This window comes from Xiphias gladius, chromosome 16 (assembly GCF_016859285.1).
Source record: "Xiphias gladius isolate SHS-SW01 ecotype Sanya breed wild chromosome 16, ASM1685928v1, whole genome shotgun sequence".
NCBI lineage: Eukaryota > Metazoa > Chordata > Actinopteri > Istiophoriformes > Xiphiidae > Xiphias > Xiphias gladius.
Genome location: NC_053415.1, coordinates 26091 through 49418, shown reverse-complemented (window position 1 = coordinate 49418; position 23328 = coordinate 26091). Strand labels below are relative to the sequence as shown.

Below are 23328 nucleotides of genomic sequence, written 5' to 3'. Positions count from 1 at the left end.
TTTTTATGAGCCACCATCTGAGAAATTTTAAGGATGAAAGCAACCTGGCGCTCACTGTAGCCCTCTGCCAGTAAAGCCAGAAGTGAAACCTTCTTTTCCGCACTCAAAACATTTCTTTTGGCATGGTCAATAGTTATTTTGTGATTCCAATTACTTTAGCAGTACTACTAGCACTGTTTTTGCCATCCAGCTGGTCCTATTGCAAGAGGATAGTGATGACTACAGCAGTGGTTTTTATACTTTTCCTCATTAAATAAGATTTGGTTCAGGTGATCACCTAATCAGTACCTCATTAAATAGAATGAGGTGTGCTTGTGTTGGAATTCAACAGACACTGGAATGGAATGGCTGTCATACATGTAGAGGAGCTGATTTCAGACAAATTTGCAGTGGTCTCTTCATTTTTTCCAGAGCTGTATGTGTGTGTATATATGTATATATATGTCTGTATATCTGTGTATATCTGTGTATATATATGTGTGTATATAGGTATATATATGTGTATATATGTGTGTATATATGTATATTTATTTATATATATATATATATATATATATATATATATATATATATGACAATGCAACTTGTGGACATTGTCTATAAGGGTTTTTTGATTTGTGACCGTAGGTGGATGTTTTTTTGCTTGGCCTCAGGTAGTAAAGAGGAAAAAAGCTGCACCCCTTTTGAAGTAAAACAAACAAAAACTTTTCCATAGACAGTAACTTTGTGCGCTGTTTAAAGCTGGACACTCACTTGACGGGTGGAGGAATATGATATCTTGTTCAGTAAAGTCTCTGGTGTGGGTGCTTATCAGAAGATCCACGATGATGGTCAGCACTAGGACCCAGGCCACTGTAGGCCAGGGCTCCATTGCTGGTTACTAGGGTTTGAGACACATGCACCTTTCTGATTGGTTAATGTCATCCAGATACCTGTGAAGTAAAACAAAGAAACGGAGGTCTTTATGTCATGGCTGCATTGTGCATGAATATAGGCTGAATAGTCTTTAAATAAAACAATAATTGTGTAATTCACTGTCAATCTTGAAAGTGACATGCCTGTGCTTATTTACAGTTTGGAGTTTGATCTCTGGTGTATCTGGTCTTTGCTGTGGTGTTTTTGCCCAGCACCTCCTTTTTTTCAAACAGCATAGCCAGTAGTGTGACTCTTTTCTTTCTCTGTTCAGCCATCGTGACTATTGTTGCTCATGCATACCACTTTATTTTACTTTTTTTCCAGTACATTACATTACTACAACTTAGAGTCCTTCCTGGCACTGAGAGCTTACAACAGCAAATGTGAGCTGCACCAGGCACTGCCCATAGGATAAATAACTTTTATGTTTATCAGAGATAAACAGTAGTAAAAATGAAAATTAAATATAGGACATTTCTTTGGAATCCTACTTTAACCACAGCAAATAACTAGTAATTGTAATCTCCAAATGTCTCAAAATGTCTGTAGAGTAACTAGTGAGTGTTTCCACTCATTTAATTAATTAAATTTAATTTACATTTATCATTTAAAGGTACAGGAAACTCAAAATCATGAAGCTGAGCAGGTTTTAGTTATGTCTGTTGTCTTACCATCTGCTCCTAATGTTCCCAATGGCTGTAAAGTGCTTCTGCAGAACCTGCTTTATCATTTTTAAGGTTTGTTGAGTGGATCTGTTATTGATACTTGGTTTCTTTCATACTGATCAAACAAACTTTTAATTTTTGTAAAGGTAACCTACAACACATGGATTGTTTTCTGCAGTTGTCATTGATTGATCTAATTGAAATGCCTGTACCGTTCTTGAGTCTGGACTTCTGTGAGAAAATCATAAAAATCATGTTGTTGGATGTTTTCTGAAATTTGAAATTCTTTGCACTGAAAATCATATTTATTTTTACATACAGATATGAAAGAAACAGGTATTACATCAAGTTTCATGTAACTTTGAAGCAATGTTTCCTAGCTTTCAATCATATCAGTGAGAGTTAGAATGTTGTGTGTTTGACCTTTTTCAGATTGTGATAGTTCTGTGATGTAGGGCTCAATTTTTGTGTTGGCACTAGTGGCGAACGAACCTTTTGGATTGCATTTGTGTCCCTCAACAGCTCACTCACAGATCAAGTGAATTTAGTTGCATCCTGACATTTATGAACATACCTTATTTTATCACTTCTGCAGTGTGACTCAACGACCGCTTTGAATCAGGTTTTAGTTTGAAAATGGGACAGAGCTAATGACATCGGCCAGCACACAGTAGTGTTACTGCATTGCGTTTCATCAGTTTACACTGATGCCTTTATTAGCTGTTGACATCATAATGTGACAATTGATTAAAAGAATGAGGACATTCCCCTGGTAGGAGATTGCTTCATCCTTGTTTACTCCAGAGAAAAGAAGGATGGTCTCCCCAGGTAAAGTCCAGAATAAAAACAGGAGCCAATGGAGCAGTGACTGAGAGCAGTTTCATCTATCACCCTGCAGGTAAAGTAAGGCCAGACCGGGCCCACTGTGAACACTGTCTCATTCAACAGCCAGGATACATGGGAGAGCTTCTCCGATAGACAACACACTGCACTGACATGGAAGAAAAAAATGGAGCCATCTGAACATTTGTCACATGCACTTGACTCAGGTCCTTTGTGCACTTTTCTCCAGCACAGCCAGATGCATTGAAGGCCCTGCTGAAATCTGGATGGGCTCATAATCAATGAGCTAATTCAAAGAGCAGCTCACAACGAGCTATCTAAACAGTACACACATATTCATATTCTGTGCACATAAACTATGTCCCACACACAGTCAGTCACACCTTTTTCTCTTAAGCTCCCTGATATGCTCTATATCACTAGATGTTTTAAAACCAAATCAACAGAGCATGAGGCATCCAGAAGAACTTGAAAGATCTGTCAGTGTAATGATGTAATGCACGTCAGGAACACTTCAGGCTGCCCATTAGGAAACAGGAGCTCAAGTGAAACAATTCTGAAATTGATCTTTGACACTGGTCCATGCCTGTTTTCCTACATTACCCTGGAAATCCAAGTAACACACAAAATAATCCATGCATGAATGTACCCATACACTACATATATACTGACCAAATACATGAGAAAGTATGAGAAAAGTATTTATACACCTATCCACATAAAATCATCTCACATCACAAACATTGTTTAACATTTTGGAAAAACATTACCTGTTAGTCAGTGACTGAAATTCCTACAAGAGACAAAAAAATATTGAACACATTAAATTATAAAATTATAAATTATAAAAACACATTATTTTTCAGTCAGGATGGGAAACACCAGCTTTTTGTTTTTGGCATTAGGAGAACAGAACAGAGGTCAGTACCCATCTATAGTCAACTATACATGTTTTTTTCCTAACCTATTCTATACTTGGTACTACAGAGGGTGCAGTCACCTTTTATTATTCAAAACAGTTTCCTGTGACCGACACTCCTTAAAGATGGCAGCAGCAAGAGGAAACATTAGTAATACAAAAACAAAAAATGCACCACGTCCATTGATGTCATGAGTGTGGCAGTATTTCAGCTTTCCTGTAAAATGTGGAGAAAGAGTTGCTGGCAAGACAAAGACTATCTGTAAGGAGTAAAGTCCTACATAACAGCTAACACAACAAAAACATGAGCACTCATCTCCACCGTTAACATGACGACATTACAAAGGAAATAAAGAAAAAACTGCCATGGGACCAAACAAACTGCTGAAATCATTTTCTACCCATCTTACACAAACCAGTGTGTTAGCTAAAAAAACAGCTGGCAACTTTACTGCATCTGACCTACAGCCATTTTCTGTGGTCAAAAGAAGGGCTTTAGAATGTTGCTTGCAGTGCTGGAGCCAGAGTACTAAGTTCCATCAAGCAAAAAGTTTTGTGGTGTCTTCATCATGCATAATCTCAACAGAGAAATCAGACAATATGTAATGCAAAGCTTGAAAGCAACTGCATTTTATTAACAACAGACAGGTGAACCTCATGTGCTACTTAGAGTTGTACCACGGTAACAGCGAACATTATGAGTGGGACCTTGGAGATGGCTAGCTACATCTTGCACCCTTGCCCTCCGTTTTTAATGGCACATGGGAGCTAATGTCGCAGCAGTCATTTAACTGGCTGTTGTGGAATGAGAGCTAGAAAGGGCGATATCACAAAATTTCTGTGGTTACAGACAACGCAAGAAATATGGACATTGCCAGTTGGACACTGACAGTTTTTTTGAAGTAAGCTGATTGTTCATGTATTCAGCCCAGCTACTTTGCTGACCCTGCACTGGGTCTGTTTACATATACAGTAATAACTGGCAACTATATTTGAAAGTTGAGTTTAGGCTTTTTGTTTCTTATTTAAAGTTGTATTTTTATTACAGATTATATTTCTTTAATATATTTATTTTGAGAATATATTTTATTTCACCCTTATTTAATATTTATTGCATATTTGTTACATTTATGTTTAATTTTTATACATGAAATCAAATCAATGCCAGAAAATGGAAAAAGAAAAACAAAGCACAAGTGTTTCAGCAGTCATACATTGTTGTCATTGAACTTTTAATTGTATAGTGATTGAATCGAGTCATAAACCCCACATAGTGTATCAAATTGCATCGAAAAACCCCACATTGACCCATACCTGCTTGCCAGGCATTAAAATACCTGGAGAAAACAGCAATCCCAGCAAAATGTACATGGAAAAATGTCCTGCTAACACTAAATATAAACAATATAAACAGCCAGTGGGGCATCGGGAGCTGATTTGTAAGCATAATGGGCTCCACTTGCCCACTGACCCAAGGCAACTGAGAGGCCAGGGGCATTGATGATAATGTTCAGACAAACTCAGACAGTGCAAATTACCATGATGGACACAAGGACTGCTTAGTATGTCTGCACCTATATGTCTGTTGATGAATAATTTTTCATCTCATTAATGAGTGAGAAAGTGTCAGGGCTGTATTTGATGAACACAGCAGCACGTCACTGCTGTTAAGAGCGTGCTGCCATGGGATCAAAATCAATAAATCATATATACATACATATATAACCATTACAGGTTAGAGGCTGTGACAGTCTTGGTCAAACACATTCATTACTGTCATGATACACTGACAGTTTGAATCCTGTGTAGTTTTCCTCAGAGGGCTCTATTTGGGTTTTAGAACGTGTTGGAGCCCTCAATATCAAATTTCCGATTTTGAAATCAAATTCATAATCAGATACATGAAATATATAAAGTTGTATGAACAATATAGATCAAAATAAGAAGATTAGTATAGATACATAAAGGATGCAAATGATACACACTGTGGGTCAGAGCTAACATAATATTATGAAAATCGATGCCAAAATCTGGTTGTTGGTTGGAAAGCGATCAGTCACAAAAACAGCAACAAACCAACAGCCTGCAGAGTCACGGCCTCTTGTAATGCACTACCTTTTAACCTCTGTACAAAGCAGCAGGCGCTTTGCATCCATGCTGAACTGCATCAAGTTTCCTCCCTGAGATCTTTATCATAGCTGAGGTATCCACTGAAAGATCAGGGGCACCGGGATACATATCAAGTGCTGGGTGACAGACTCAAAGAGACATAGAGCGTGGTGAAATTCACTCTCTGCAACATTGTTATTTACTAACAGAAATGTTGTTATTCCAAGAAATATAACAAATGAGCTTTAATACAGTATTTTCAATCACTAGCGTAATCAGTCAGAAAGCTTTGTAGTGAAGGTATTTTTCTCTAAATCATATGAAGAAAAATCTTCCCGAGTAGGGAATAATTGTGGTATTTTTCTCTTTCACCTTCTTCAAAGTTTTATACACTTGGTCACATCTACAGGTATATATTGGCTTCAGAGAACCCTTCATTTTTTGTACACTTTGTTGAGTTGTAGATTTCATTCTAAATTGATAAAAATGCCATTTTTGCCCATCATTCTACACCCAATAAATAGCCGATAATGACAAAGTGAAAACATGTTCTTAGAAATTGTTGAAAAATTATTAAGTGTAAAAACTGAAATCTCTCATTTACCAAATTATTCATACTTTTTGTTGTGGCTCCAAACTGTGGTCAGGTTCATCCTGTTTGCTTTAATTATCCTTGAGATGTGTGTGAACGTGATTGGAGTCTATCTGTGACAAACTGAATTGACTGGACATACAGTAGTTTAGAAAGGCACATACCTGTGTATCTATGGTCCCACAATTCATAATGCTGTCAGGACAAAAACCAAGCCATAAATTCCAAGGAAGTCTCTAGACTTCCATGATAAAATTATGACAAGGCATAAATCAGGGCAAAGGTATAAAACCATTTCAAAAGCTTTTGTATTCCTAGGAGCACAGTGGCCTCAATAATTGTGAAATGGAAGAAGTTTGGAACTACCAGGACTCCCTGACCTGGCAAGAAGGGCCTCGGTCAGGGAGGTGACCAAGAGCCAAACAGTCAGAGGTTCAGAAGTCCTCTGCAGAAATTGAACAACCTGGTGGAAGGACGACCATCTCAGCAGCACTCAGCAACATGCATGTTTTAAAAGGGCACTGAAGATTGTTTTGATGAAATATTCAATTCACCATATTTATTTATAGCAGACTAACATTGTTCCTGTAATACTTACATCTGTTAGTCCTTAGGAGAAAAGCCGACGTCCTCTGAATGAATGTAGGAGGGTGACTAATTCAAAACACACGCTGGTGTCAAACAAACAGCCAGCTATCTGACAGATGGCCACGAAGCACCAGTAAACTTCTGCTTAATTAAGTAGCAGTAAATGTGCATTGATCTGGAACGCAGATCTGTCTACGCAGCGAATGATATCAATGTAGTGTCTTGCGCCAGGTCTATTTGTTGAGCATTGTGTATTTAACATAAAATTCCACTGGTTTAGTCACTTCTGAACAGTACCTAACTACAATCAGTTTTAAAGTGGGAACCTTTAAATCCTTTTTTTAATGTCTAGTGGAAGAAACGGGGTTTACTGGTGATCATGGAAGCTGCTGTGTTGCTGTCGTCCCTCATAAAACCTTATGTTTTGTGTTGACCTTCCCATAGTGCTGCAGAGTTCTCAGGAAGCGGGTGGGACAGTCTTTCATAGTTTGATGCACACTCACTCACGGTCATTCATTCATTGGTTATTTATGTGCACCACCAGTCTCTGTCTGAGCAGGTTGAGCCGGAAACAAGCAAAAGAAGATTTTTTTTTTCTATTCTCCACAGTGACTGTATTTTGTGATATTTGATGGTAAAGCACACATGAGAACATATATGTGAGAAATATACTTTTTATTGATTCTAACATCTACATTAAAAGCAGTGGAGAATTCCCTTAAAATCTCATTTACCACTTTTCGATACACAGAAAACTATTTCTCACCCAACAGATACAATGTTTCAGATGACCCTAGAATCAGACGTTAGACTTACAAAGACCAAGACATGACGATTGACGGGGAGAGTGCTGGGGAAAGGACTGGGACTTACAACTTGATATACTGGGCTTACCAACAACCTGTTAATAGTGTTTCCTCTCTTACAACTCATACAACTGTAGGATTCACTTTTTAAATTAGAATTGATGGCTCGTGGTTGTATGCCTCCGCCAACCAGTGAAGTTGCAGGTTATATCCGTATCTGTCCAGACGTATATAATACACAGTGGGTCCAAAAGTCTGAGACCACTTTCCTATTCACTTGATTGGGACCCCACTACATGTAGTGAAAACTTTGAAAGAATTTAATAAAAGTTATTAAATGTAAGTCTAAAGATAGAGGATGTAATTTGTTTTACAGATTGTGAAGCCTCTCAAGGCAAATTTTGATATATGATATAAGGATATGGAAATAAAATTAATTTGACTTGACTTTGTGAAGCTTCGTTGTTCTTATTCTGATGTATATCTACTGTATTGGTGTGTAAATTTATGGAGAGAAACAAAAAATTGTCAGATTCCTTGTATGTGTTCAAATGCTTGGCCAATAATTCTTCTGATAAAATAATAATTATTATAATAATAATTCTGATAGAACACAATGTTGTAGCCATGATAGCAGAAAATGCTTTAAATATGGATGTTGCTGCAAAGAAGCTACAAATTCTAAAACATGGATGCTTCACACACATCTTCAACCTGGCAGCACAGAAGATCTATACAATCACCACAGTAAATTACTTGCAGAATTTAAATTATGAATTGTCGAAGGAGACAACTTTCTTCCAGTAACTGAAGGAGAAAAAAAATTATCGCGTGCTGATATTATGACGGTGCGCACACAGGCCTCATAGGTAGTTGCCTTTAACTCAGGGCTGGCTCTAGACATGGTACCCTAGACAAGATTTTCATTGGTGCCCCTCCTTAGCTAAGCTCAGCTGTTACTAAAACTTCAGTTCTTCCTTAAAAAGGACCTGATGTCTTAATTTGCTTTGGGATGCATTTTCTCCTCACAAATTAGCAAACACTTAACCACTGAAATTTAAAGTTCCTCTCCTGCTATGAATTAAACCCCTAAAACACCTTTGCCTTATTTAGTATTCACGGATCTAAGAGTATACAAATTAGCTTCTGTGTCTGCATTTGGGTCCTCCTTCCTGTTGCTTCATACATACTGTGACAGTTTATTCTGCATTCCGCATTAGGCTGCGCAGTAGTAGATGTAAAACTTTATTGATCCCTCATGGGTGAATCCATGTTTGTCGACAACGAAGGCAAATCCCCTTAGGAAGCCTAGAAAGAGGGCAATGCAGGGTCCCCTAGGGAGACCGAGCAGTAAGCTGACGGCAAGTCCCCTCTGGAGGTGTTCCTGGAATGGTGTCAGTGGAGGCTGGTACCCTCAAGAACAAAAGGTGGAGGATGACCAGGCAAATGGAGTCGTTCTGGATGACAACTTGAAAGCCTGCGCTGTAAGCAGGACTGTTCTGAAGACCACTGAATAGACTGGAGCTCAGGTGAGACAGCCAGTACTAGAAGATTCAGTTGCAGGTCAAGCCAGGGTGCAGGGCAGGATGCGGCAGCTGCAGGACGCAGGCAGCTGGAGATCAGGAGCTGGTGTTGATCGGATTGCCGACTGGGAACCAGGAGTAGGCTTGATGTCAGCCAACACAAGAACAGGATCCAACAGGAGGCTGGTTGACTTGAGAGAAGGAACATGCAGGTGGCTGCAGGTTCACATACCCGAGCTAAATCAGCTGGAGAGAAGGCTGAAAGCTCGCATGAAGTGCTGAATCCAGTCAGGCAATTAACTTTTTAATGATGGTTTAAACAACACTTCCCTTTTGTGCCATCCTTAAAGCGGCCTCTTTGTACCCCCAACTAGTGTCCTTCCTTTTCCATTCTCAATAAAGGCGCACATATTTCGGTCAGTTTGTACTGTCACATTGTAGCCAGGAACTCAAAGGAAAGGACCCAAACGACGTACAATACAACACAGGCTGAGATGTTGAAGGTCTTTTAATATACAAAACAAGGCTTAAAGGTAGAGGGATGGATGAACAGGTAGGCGAGTCACAGGCAAACAGGAAGGAACAAACGACAGGATTCTTTACACAAGGAACTCAATGGATCATACACAGATGACACAGAGACTTAAATACACAAGGGAGGCAGGGGTAATTGGGAACAGGTGAAACACATCAAGGCAGGGCAGACAATCACAGAACCAATAAAAATTAGAGACGGGAAGTAGAACAACTATAGACACAAAAGAAAGGTAATTTCAAAATAAAACAGGAAATAACAACAGAGTCCAGGTGTAAAGACACTCAGAGAGGCAGATCTTGAATTAGGTCCGGTCTTTGACCAACTCTTTGCTCATTTATGATGTTTGTTTCAACTCAGTATAGAAAAAGAGAAAGAGCATGCAACATCTGTCTAATGTGCTGCACACATCTACACTTCCTCACTGGGATGTCAGTGTGAGGAGCCAATTAGTATAAAAACATTAGTTTTCCTCCTCTGACTCATAATCCTTTTTCTGCTCACTCACACACACGTTCTCATTCCCTCCCACTGATTCACACCTGTTGCTTTTTGCTTCCTCTTATTCTCTCTTACACCCCACACCCATACCCCCCCCCACACACACACACACACACACACACACACACACACACACACACACACACACACACACACACACACACACACACGTCTGTATGTCTCAACAATCTAAGGATTTATCATGTGTGATTGTTGTTGTTGCTGTGATATTATCCAAAGCCATCCTCTGCCAACAAAGTACTCCAACTACCTTTATGACATTGTTACTAACTAAATTTAGACTCTTATAATTTTACTGATAATTTTAATTATTAATTAAAATTCCAAAATTTGTGGTTAACCATTTATGTGATTTGAATACTTCAATTGCGCTTACACACACGAAGAAAAAACAGCAGAGTGGAAATGATTAGAATGAATCAGTAAATAAAAACAGTATTTGTGTTTAAAAATAATGTGAAATTTAAGCTACTTCCTGAGTGAAAAAAGGAATCTACATCTTAGTCTAAAGAGACTGAAATGATTGATGCTTAAGACAGGTTTTGGGTGGTGTATCACTAACATTTTCAGTAGGGCAGACAGTCTGCCAAAAAGTAAGAGCAGAAGTAGAACATGCACAGTCACAGTAAGTGTTGGGTACATGTCTGATTAAACACACATCCTTTTATTTAGCCCTTAAACACTTTACATTCAAACTGATATGGAATCACTGAAAACTACCAGGCTTTTTATCTGTGACACTGCTAATTAAGCAGCAGCTCTAGTCTCCTGTAGGAAACCATGGGAGCAGCCAGTTCCATTACCACACCCCTATGTGTGTGTGAAGAGATGTGGATCACTTTGCTGACAGATGTGTGTTACTGAGGATACACTGCTACACAGACCTCACACACTGCACAGACATGGACACAGCATTCAGCTGGATCCTTTAAACTATTAAGACTCTAACAGGATCCATCTGTTAGATAATAGCTTGTTATGTTAGCTACAGAGTGAGAAAAGAGTTGTGCACCACGCAGGATATCCATCAAGGTTATCAAGGTTGGTAGCACAAAATTTCCACCTTAAAGGAATATATCATATTTATGAGAGATTGTTCTATTAATGTCTCTGTTGAGTGATGAGATCATAACGTAGGCATTTAAATCCTTCTCATTGTTGGTTGTGGAGCAAAAACATAAGTGAGGACAAGATCCTGGTCATTGACAAACGTGCACCTGAAACACAGTACAACTCACATTTAAATTGCTACAGTGTTTATGCAATTATAAAAAAAAATTAAACTAATGTTGAACAACACATGTACAGCACATACACCATCATAATGCACACCCAAAACATAACTATATACACCTGAGGCAGTATTATTCCACAGCTACAGGATTATGTACAGCTCATCAGGTGCCACTATTTAAAGGCAAATGAAATAATCTAAAAATCTCGCAGTCAAAAATGTGGGTCTCCCCCATCGCACAACTCCATAATGGGAAGTGTCTGCACTAATGAGGGTATATAGAGTTTCCTTCACAGGCCACAGACCATTTTTCAGACCCGCCACTGTCACTGCTGCAGACATCATCCATCACACAGCAGGGCCAGTGGCACACAACCCTATCCATCACTGCTGCAATGTTAATACAATTTACAGTGGCATGAAAAAGTTTGGACATCCCTGGACAAAATTTCTGTTGCTTAGAATAGTTAAGTGAGTAGAAGCTGAACTGATCTCCAAAAGGCATAAAGTTAAAGATGAACCATTCTTTTCAGCATTCAAGCATTTTACTTACACTTCAGTTCTTCTTTAAAAATGACTTTAAAAAATTCCTCTCCTAGTAGGAATTAAACCCCTAAAAACTCTTTTCTGTCCCTCAAAATGGCATATTTAGAAGTTTTTTTTGTCATTTTTTTCCATGAACTATACTGTCCATACCAAAATCTATGCCCATGGAAATTTTCATTAATGAACATTAATGAATTTTCTGCAATTTAAGAATCAATTTGCCAATTATTTCAGCACCAAAGGGTTAGGACTGTTGCACCAAAACCAGGCCAGTATTATCTGAAATTTGACATGTGAAATTAAGTCTGGTGATAGTGTATTTTTTCCTTTTCTTAACACAAAAAATAAAATACAAGAGAAAATTACAGTTAAAACAGGACATATCTGACTTAAGAGGAAGGGGAAGAATCTGACCAATTATACACTTCACTAATGAAGTTCCTTGCTCAGGACAGACAGTAAACCCCACAGGTGAAACAGCATACTGTCTTGCAGCCCCACTACATCAACACATTTCCTGATCCTGTACATAGGAAACACGCAGCTTTATCTGAATTAATCGTTAAAGACAACCCATCGGTAATACCAAGATTTGGCTGGATGGGGCTCTGCAGTGGGGGCCTGCTGGACACGGACATCCACCAACAGCAGAGCTGCCAACAGAACCTGCACGATTTCCTGCAGAAACTCTTTCTTCTTTCCTGTCCATTTACCTAATTTCTGCAGATATTGTGATGCTGATACAAAGGAAAAATACAAAGGCCGACACATCGTGATGACAAGCAGCGGCCAGATGACACATGCGCTTCACAGCAAATTATAGCTACTGGGATTCTCATCTTCAAACCAGGCACAAGGTTCAGAAGTGAGGTCTGTTGCTGGCACAGCACAGCATGCAGCTCACACACGCACGCACGCACACATACACATACACATACTCTAAAAATCATGTGTATTTGAAATTTTATTGATACATTTTTGATTTAGTAAATTCAGTAATAATTCGATTAAAACAGTCTGACACCACTTTTATAGTTCAGCATTCATGATGAAAAAAATGTTCTTTGTTATTATGTACCATTCAATCTGAGCCTCAGCTAAAGCCTGATGATAATAAACCTTATCCAATATTAGCTGAGGTTTTGAAAAAAAATGTTAATTGTAAATTCATAAATTGATAAAATTACATTTAATTCAATTTAAAGGTCAAAAGTTTAAAGATACTTCAGAGTGTACTGTTTAACTTATGTACATTTTTGTCACTTTTGGTTGGATTTTATTGAGAGTGTATATTATATCATATAAAATATTAAAGTGTAAATGATGATCTACAAAGCTGTTCTGTATTATTAATCTACTGCATCATCTCATAGTTTTTAGGAAGTGATCTGAAAAAACTTCACATGCAATTTCAGAATTTTATTTCAGCTTAATGTTTTTTGATTAGTGTATTGATGTTTTTATTTAAAGAATTATACATTACTATATACAACTCAAAAGTTTACATTTTTCAATTTATTAATCCAGGATAACAGAGTAAATGAAAATGATTATGATGACGAGGATCATTATTATCATTATTATTATTATTAATGTTGTTATTCATAGATAGCAGACACATGGATATGGCCTCCTGGTATATGTCATCATATTGCTAAGTCAATTTACTATTTATTATTTAAACTTGTGGTATTTTAATCCCGCTCTTTTTTTTTAACCTGTTGATTATATGATTACTTCTTGGATTACATTTATTCTACCACATCAAAAGAAATGTTAAATTATTTCCTAAAGTCCAAAGTGGCATCTTTACATGTACTGTTTTGTCTTATCAACAGTCTAAAACCCAAAAAGATTCCATTTATAATGACATAAGACCAAGAAAACAGAACTGTTGTTAAGTTTCTGTCAATTGACCAATCAATTAATTGTTTCAGAAAGTACACAAATATTTTATTTTTTACTTTGAGCTGTACAGAGCCTAAGGTGACTGAAATGAATTTCAACATTTCTAACAGAGCCAGCTGACAGGAGCAGATCTACATCAACATCCGTCTCTTACATTACACATCATTAACTAAGTACAACTAAACACAGGCAGATTATGAGTGATATTTTATAAAGTTAGTGAGAGATTCATGATCAATATGTATAATGCGAACCCCTATTTCTCCATGAGGCCTTGTCAAAATGAAAATCTATTTTACTATCTTATGATGGGGTTAAAAAAAGGAAGCTTTTAAATCCTTTGAGTTTTTTCTGACAAGAAAGAAAGAAAGAAAGAAAGAAAGAAAGAAAGAAAGAAAAAGAATGAAAAAGTTTTATGTTAGATTTTTTTATCATAGCTGCCACTAAATCATTTTTTCACTGTTGTGAGCTCGATCATGATTTGATGGAGCTGCAGAGGGGGTCAAAGTGCGACAAAGAGCGGCTTCCCTCGCTGCTCTGGGTGTTTGAACACAAACGATTTTAGAAGTGGTATCTATTTGACCATTGTCCACAGAGGTTGTCCTTCATAATCCGTGTTGATCCCTGATCGTGCTGTGACTGGAGCTGAAATGAAAGCACTTACATTAACAGAGAGGTTACAGCTGTCAGACTCGCTCAGGATCCCGAGGCGGTGTAGAAAAGTCTCCTCCGGCGTCCACTCCTCTTGTTTGTTACCTCTCAGGATTATTGTCCCATTGGCGGATCGGCTCGGTCACACTCACACACAGAAGAAAACGCTTTTTCCATTGACGGCAGGAGACAGGGTGAAGTGTCCACGCGCCTATCAGAGGTCGTCGCTCAGCCCGATTCTCATTGGCCGGGACGTTCCGGTGGGCGGTGGGTCTGCCGGCCGTATCTCCCGGTCTGATGAAGGAGCTGCTGAAATAAGGAAGGAGAAGACATCAAGAGTTAATAATAATCATTTGTAAGGTATAGCACGTTTATCAAACGACACTAATACATTATGCTAGAAATGAATTGCATCCACCCATTAATCATGTACCTTAAACAATACTTTGTACTAGCAACATTTGAAAGTGTTACTGAAACACATCTGAAACCCATTTAACTCACTCAGCTGCGAAATAACAATACAATGACAAATATCAACACTCAACATTGTCAACAATACACTGTTTGAAAGAGTTAACAATTATAAACATTTAGGGATAGAAATTGATGACCAGCTGAAGTTCAGTGAATATGCTACTATGAAGGTCAAAAAACTGCTACAGCGAATGTTCTTCTTACAAAAATTAAACAGTTTTAATGTTGAAGTTTATGTCTTTCAGCTTTTATACAAGGCTGTCCCTCGGAGCAGCCTGTCCTTTGGCCTGATTTGTGTATTTGGTAACATGCAGAACGAAGACCAAGATAAGTTGCAGCACATGATCAAGATGGCAAGCAGAGGCTTGGGCTTGACCTTATGGTGGCACAAGACCAAACCTCAGCTATTCACCAGAATCATTAGGCAGTGGATATCCACAGCAAATATCTCCTGTGTAAGAGCTAGCTAGCTGCTAGCTAACATTAATTCCATCCAATGCCAGACTGATAAACTTTCAACAAAAGATGAAATGCTTTTCTTTCAAAACAGTTTATGTAAAGGGTGGAAATGCATTTTTAACTGAGGTACCCCTGTATATTTATATATTCATTATAATATTATCCTAGCAGAGGCCAGTAACATTTGCTAGTGTAAATATCAGTTGACCCTGTGTTTACTTTCTTAACTGGCACAGATGAAAATGAAAAGACTGCATCAATCAACGATCAGCTCTGGGAAGGGAAGAGATACAGGAGAAGATAAGGAGACTGAGGGGAAAAGAAAGCGAGAAGGTGATGGAGATGAGAGAGGGAGAGCAGGTGCTGCCCACTGTGTCCAGGATAGGATTAGCATAATGTCCCTGTGCTATTCAATACAAACAAAAACTGACTGACCTGTTCACAGTCAAACAATGTCGGCCTAATTACCACAGAGATATATGTTCTTTAGTAATTACAGTGGAACTTAAAGGCTCAATTTAACAGAAACACAAACTTAGCATAATTATAGTGTCGTAATATATTATTATTGTATAAATATATAATTTCATAAAACACATTTTGCTTACGTTTATGTACTCAAACATTTCTATAATTCAAATCCAAAGCAACCCTCCTGACCACCAGGGGGAACGGAAAGAAAGCGGTCATATACTGTAAATCACTTTATGTAGTTGATGTGGTTAACTTGTTTTATTTAGCTGCTTTCTTTAGCAGCTGGGTCTTTGTTGTTTCATGCTAACCACACATCACACACTCATCTTATCAACATTTTTGGTTTATAGCACTGTACACTCATGCTGACAGTGTGGATAAAGACATCTTATTCACAAATAGAGACATAGGTGGGAATTCTGACAATCCCCTCCCCTTAATCAATCCATAAACCCCTGAATATTTTCTCGGCTCTGTCAAGTTGTGAGCCACTACAATGATCTCAAAAATTAGTTTGTTTCAAACATCTTGACTAAGCTTTATGGGTGTCAAAGAAGTGTCTAATTTCATTAACACTAAATCACTGCATAGACGGAAATCAATTGTAAGTCAGTTGTACAAGACATACAGAACATTTCTCTACCAACAGTAGTCTTAATCAAGAATGCAATGCAAAGCCAATGTGTTCACAAAGTAGTGACACTGCTGCTTCCTGATGAGTTGATGGTAAACAGACTTTACTTACACACTACTTTTCTCTCTTAGAGAATCCCTTTCCAGTTTTCGGTGCTTCTCATACCCATTCAGACACATGCTGATGGTGATGAAGCTGATGTGAAAGGCCCTGGCCTATCTATTCAGAGTAATGTGAGGTTCAGTATCTTGCTCATAGACACTTTGAATTGAATTGTGGGATTTGAATTGTGGGAACCATGACATTAAAATTTTGCCAACATCAGGCTAGCTAAATTTGTAAATGCATCTTTATCTATCCATTTCAGCCCTCCGCCCAGACCAAAATGGCATTTTTCTCCCCACAGAATGGAGCTTTACCAAAACAGCCTCCAGCGTGTGTAAATCTTAAAATTCCATCTTGTTGTTTAAGTGTATCCAGGGCAAACAGACTTTTTATTTTTTTTAAAAGCAACAAAAAAAAAAACAAAAAAAAAAATGGACCAAGCCTGCCCATTGAGGGTCAAGAGGTTTGTGACAGGGTTAAATTTTGACAGCTAGGCTACTGATAAAGCCTTGGTCCTCGAGGCTTTATCAGTAGCCTAGCTGTCAATCAAAGGAGACAATGGGTATAGTTAGAAGGACTGGACCTCACACAGAGGCCCATTCACATGGCTGTGGACATTAACACTGCAATTGTACAGTCAAGACAGATTGAGGCCCCCGAGCTTCACTTAATGGTGGGATCTGAGTGCATTTTCCGACTTTCTGACTATTTGAAGGGGGACTCCTAGAACATGTTCATAAGGTAATTCCTTACTGTATATTTAATTAAACAGGAACAACAAAAATGGAAGAAAAACTAATACTGCTGTAGAATAGCAGATATGTAGAACGTTGGTTTTGAGTTTAGAGAAAAAAGTGATTTTACAATAAGATCAACTGAGTATAAAGGCACTCTGTATGTGTGGTTATGCTGACATGGTCCTGCAGCCTTCACAATGTTGTGCTCGCATGTGAGTGTTACAGTATTTACAAGGATCTGGGCAGAGGAGGCTGACACCTCACCACCACCACCATCATTTATCATTGCTTTAACAGGTAGAGCACATTAGGGTTAAATGAAGCACTCTGTATCCTAAACACTGAACGATACACTTTTGCTTCATCTTTCACTCTTTTTGATCTGTGCAGCATGTCCGAATGAAAGGAAAAGGAAAGGATGGAACTCGCTGTCAATTAATTTTATTGCCAGTTTTTTCTTCTTCACGCGCATTGAAGGACAGGCAGAGGCTGATCTCACATACATGTCAATTACTCTGACATAGCCACAGCTCTCTTGTGTTGGAAGCCATTGTTTCGGTGCTCCTAATTGTTGTGGTTGTGGTAGCCAACAGTAGCCTTATCTGTAATCTTTCTTTACTTGTATATTTCGCTGATGTGATATGAATAAGTTCAGCCTGTGGGCAACTTGGATAACGCTTTCTATTAAGCCCATATGTATAATGTATTATAGATATTTTCCCTTACACATTATAATGCATACACAATGTTTGATAACAGGTGCTATACAGTATGCCATCTTAATTGATTTTAATATATGTATCAATATGATGTAATATAATTCACAATAGCTGATGGAGTATCACAATTTCTTTTTAACACTTCAATAATGTCACTTGAAGGATTAAAAAGTTGTGAAAATCATGTTGCTTTCTGTAACCATAATCATAGCTATATTAACCATCAACATTGCATTTTCTTCTGTCTATCACTTAAGTCTCTGGGCCATTGGATAAGTATCTGGGCCATATAAAAGTATTGACACTGATCAGTTTGCACAAAAGGTATTACCTTGTTGGAACAAGGCAATTTCTACTGTTAACTATTGTTGTGATGAAAGATGAAATGATTGTCATTGTAATAACATTCCATAGTTGTAATACCCTGTCTTATGTTATAAACCACAGTGCAGTATATAACATTACCTGTCAACTGTCATAAACTGCTTGGATCATATTTCATCGTATCACCGTCACCTAAAGCGAAATGACCACACCCATGCAGACCCATACATTTTTGAAACACAGCTTTTGGGTCTTAATATCTGGTTAGACTGCTGTCTCAAATTTGCACACACTTTTAAATTACTTGTTCCCATTAGACAAATGACTTGAAAGGATATGGGTCTTGTGTACTCAAGATAACCGCATATTACCTTTGGGTTATTTGAATGCAAATATTCTTCATCTTTGATTTACATTATAGGGAATTAATAATTCATATGATAATCATATTGTCTTCAGGTCAAAGTTGTACTGAATGATTTAACTATGGACTTATTTTACCTGAAGCAGATGATGAGCTGCCATTAATCTATTGAAACAGCTAGAAGCACACTCTGTATCAGTTATGATCACAGAAAGTGCCATGATGGTCAGAACACATTCTCATGTAAAATTGATATAGTAATTATGAGGAACTGTGACTTCTCTTCATATCATGACAGAATAAGGTAACTGAAATGGCCTGAAAACAGGAGAGAGTAAACTGCTGAGTATAAGACTTTCATGTTTTAATGAGCTTCCCAGACAGACTCATCTTGGGTAAAACAAACAAGAACAAAAGCCAAAAGAGGCCAAAACATACCACCTCCTACAGACTACCAGAGACAGAGGCCATCTGTCTTGTGACTAGGATCAGTTTTAGAGTCATGCCAGCCTTTGGTTTCCACAGGGAGGGGGAGAGGTAGCACTGAGCACCTGACACATTGGCAGGGAACACATGACAGGCTTTGAAAAAAAAAAGGATATAGATGGAAAAACAGAAGAAACTACACAAACAAAATACACAAACTTTGACTTATGCTGGACGTTAATTGGACAACACTTGAATTTATGGAAACATCAAATCCTGGTTTGAGTTTAATGTACAGACAAAATTTAAGGAGCATTTAAGCTCTAGAACAGTTCTCTGCATACATAAACAGTCTGCAGATTAGTTTAAGGGTGGCATGTAGTGAGAGAGGCTGAAAGTCATTGTGCTGGAGGGGGCAGTTTACCTATCAGCAACTGTGCTTAAAAAAATGTTCCTCCTGCTCCAAAAGAGGTTTTTTTGCATGCAGGATGGTCTGAGTTGCTTTAGACCATCTGTGATCAGCAGTCAGGATCCAGGTGAATCCCTTTCCTTGTTAAAGGACTTACTGGGTTTTTGCCTCTCTTTGAAGCTCAGGCTTAACCAGTTTTAAACGGATAAAATCGCAAAAAAAGAAAAAGCAAAGTCTCTCTTAAACATTGCAGCCAATTAGCACGGTGACTCTATCCTTGGAGTGGAATGTTAATCCTTGATTGGCTGTTGCTCAGTCAACACAGTCAGATGCGAAAACACACACAGACACAGGAGACATGTAGTCAAATAAATGTTTCTTATATCTTCAAACAATTGTATAGTCATTAAAATAAACTAAAACACAGAAACTGCAGAGTATACTACTTACAGAGAAATTATATATGAAGTATATCCTCCCAAAAGCAAAAAAGATTCTTCTGTGCAATGTGCTGAACCAAACACCATTTTCACAGCTCTCATGTTACTGAAAGGTTACTAGCCTGTGTTGTCTACAGTGGACTGCATACTGGTTGGAAACAGAACTTAGTAGTTACTGATTTGGCTGACAGCACCTTTTGACAGCAGTACCTTCAACACTCTGTTGTGGCTTCATTGTACAAGAAAGCTGATGGTTCCACTCACTGAATCACACATGGGTGTTATGGTTCTCAACAAACCATTCTGATCTGTGCTGTGAGTGTGAGATAGAATATACATCAAAAATATGGACACACTTTCTCAACATGCCATATGTCAGCTCATACAATGTCCTATATACAAAGATAGTGTTTCCAACCTGTTCCATTGTCTGACTGCTCATGTTTTTTCCTCATCAGACATCGCTGAGTTTGTGGCTGAAGAAGGGGAAGAAGGACAAGGTAACACCTTATTCTGAAATACAATGCAGTATGTACATATGATGTTAATGCTGTACAATTCCTCCCAGAAAGAGAAAATTTCTCTTAGCAAACTCCATCTACTACTTGAAAGGTTATTGTTGGCTATCCACAGCCAAATACGTAATATGCTCTATTGGAGTCAGATCTGGTGACCAGGGAGGCTACTGAAGTTCACTGTACTCATTGCCATGTCCATGAAACCAGTTTGAGACTGGAGGACTTTTGCTTCGTGATATGCTGCATTATCATGCTGGAAGTAGCCATTGGAAGATGGTAAATTGTGGCCATAATGGGATGCACATCGTCAGCAACAATAATCCACCAGCCTGGATTGTTGACACAAGGCAGGCTGTGGCGCCATGGAGACATGCCGTTGACACCAGATTCTGACCGTACCATCTGCTTGCCTTAGCAAAAATCCAGATTAATCGGACAAGGTTTGAGCTGTCCAGTTTTGGTGAGCCTGTGCCCGCTGCAGCCTGGACATGTTATGCATTCTGAAATGCTTTTCTGCTCATCACAGTTGTAAAGAGTGGTCCTCTGAGTTACCATATCCCTTCTGTCAGCTCCAAACAGTCTGGCCATCATCAGCATGAAATAAAGGTAAAGCAGATATAGCAACTCTTATGGAGCATGTTGCTGCATTTTAAAAAAATAATAATAATGGAGACCCAAGAGGTGAAGAGTGGGGAAGGAAAGAAATAATTGGCCCCTTGAAACTGAGTTCGCAGTAACTAATGCAAAGCTTCATGAGTTGGATATAAATTCATCACAGTTTGGTCAGATGACATGAACTATTATTTTGACAGTAACAATTCTCAAAAAGCAAGAAAATGCTATCTCTATGCCAAAACCTCTGTTCCACAGAGTCAAGTCAATTCAAGTTAATTAATTATGTTGAATTGTTAGGTTTAATATTTATTCAAGTTAACTCAGTGCATTTTACTGTAAAACATGGAAAACATTAAACATATGAGATAGAAAGCACGTATAGAGTATAAATACTCCACATGAATACGATTACTTTTTACTCACAAAGCGCACACAAAGATACATGCGTGCACGCGGACACGCACACACACACACACACACACACACACACACAGTAATGTTTTAAGACTGCTTTTAAAAAAAAGGCACAGCTGCAGCAGATCTCAGGTCATCAGGCAGTTTGTTCAAGAGAATAGCACCATAGTGACTAGATGCACCTTCACCTGATTTAGTTTTAATCCTAGGTACACTCAGGAGGCACATGCTTGATGATCTTTTTGGGAAGTTCTGCAAAAAGGACATTACAGTAATCAAATCTGCTAGAGATTTATGCATGTTTATTTTAAATGGTAGAAATTTGTCTTTGTAATGGTGGTGATTATATGCTGGAAATTCAGATTGGCATCAATAATAAAACCAAGGTATCTGACATGCTCACCATGCTTTAGAGAAAAAGATAACATGGATACAGTCTCCTGCCTTTGTGCTTTTGGGCCTATTATCAGAATTTCAGTTTTTTCTTTGTTAAGTTGTGGAAAATATTGAGACATTCAGTGATCGATGTCATCAATGTATCTGACAAGCTCATTTCCAGGACTGGAATAGCATAGGAATGGTAGGATACATTGTGATTCTGTATAATGGTACGAATAGGGACCGTGTATAAACTGAAGAGCAATCGACTAAAAAGTCACCCTCAGAAAATGTTAACATCTTCAGATGTAAAGCTGCCAATAGATACGAAAAAAAATTCTACTGGTACACATCATACAGGTTGTGGAGGGCTAGGTAACTAGACAAGATGAGGACTGAAAATGATCCTCAGCAGCTGGTTGTTAGGCCAAAACCAAAGACAGAAACATACGTGGAAACACCAATAAAAGTCAGTGCTCAAGGTCAAGTAACACAAACAACTCATAAGCGGAACAGGAAATATCTACTCTCAAACTCTGACTGCAGCATTGGGTGATGGCCTTCAGAATGACATTGTGAATATCACACAAAGACCAACTGACATTACTGCTTTGCTGGTCCAGCAAAATCTATGTGATCAAGAAATATCCTGGACCTTTGCAATTTAGCATCACAAAGATCTTTAGATTATATTGACCACTTATGATGTTGATCTGATTAATTCTCTAGGGAGAGTTCATCAAAGTATAATGGCTGCAAATGGCAAAAACAGCACCAAAATTGCACAGTAATTTCGAAATGGCTGACTTCCTGTTGGGTTTAGGATATGGCTTCTTTTTTTTTTTTTTTTTAGGATAGAGGCTTTTTTGTAAGTCTTGGGATGTTACATGTGGATACTGCATTTTATACGTATAGGTGAAACATACTGCCAGGACTACTTTGTTGAACCTTTGTAGTGGGTGCTATCAAGCCATTTTGCAAAACCCAATCATGAGCCCTATATCAGATATCAATTTTTGCTATATCTGATGTGTGCCAGGTTTCGTGAGTTTTTGAGCCTCCATACCACCTCAAAAACAATCTCCTGTTTCATGGCAAAACATCAAGATCCATAAAATATGTCCATTTTCACCACGTCTGATGCATATGCAAAGTTTCCTGACTTTTCAAGCACCTTTAGCCCCTCAAAATTGCAATGCATTTGCTTTGACAATAATAATTATTTAAGCTGCAAGCAACTTTGATCAGGCCCTCGCACTATCATGCACACTGGGGACTCCTGGTGGGATGCCAGTTCACAAAGCTGTGCACTTTTGTGACCATTTGAGACTGCACAAACTTTTAAGATGTTATTTCCTGTGTGGAGTGTGTGGAAGCAGGCATAAGAAATTGCAAATTTTGTATTAATTCCTATGTCCAGAATGTGTCATAGAGAACATGCACCAAATGTGCAAGAGATCATTGTATATCAAGTGTCGA

General features: G+C 38.2%; 1 protein-coding gene across 1 annotated transcript in view; it reads right to left on the bottom strand.

Annotated features, from left to right (window-relative positions):
- Positions 1–14448, bottom strand: part of lypd6 (LY6/PLAUR domain containing 6) — a 36551-nt gene extending 22103 nt beyond the window's left edge. The window contains exons 1-2 of the mRNA XM_040148930.1: positions 14370–14448; positions 754–932 (exon numbers count right to left, since the gene is read on the bottom strand). Of these exons, the coding sequence (XP_040004864.1) occupies positions 754–871 (118 nt within the window). The 5' untranslated portion in view covers positions 872–932; positions 14370–14448. The remainder of the gene's footprint in view (positions 1–753; positions 933–14369) is intronic.
- Between the last annotated feature and the right edge of the window lie 8880 nt (positions 14449–23328).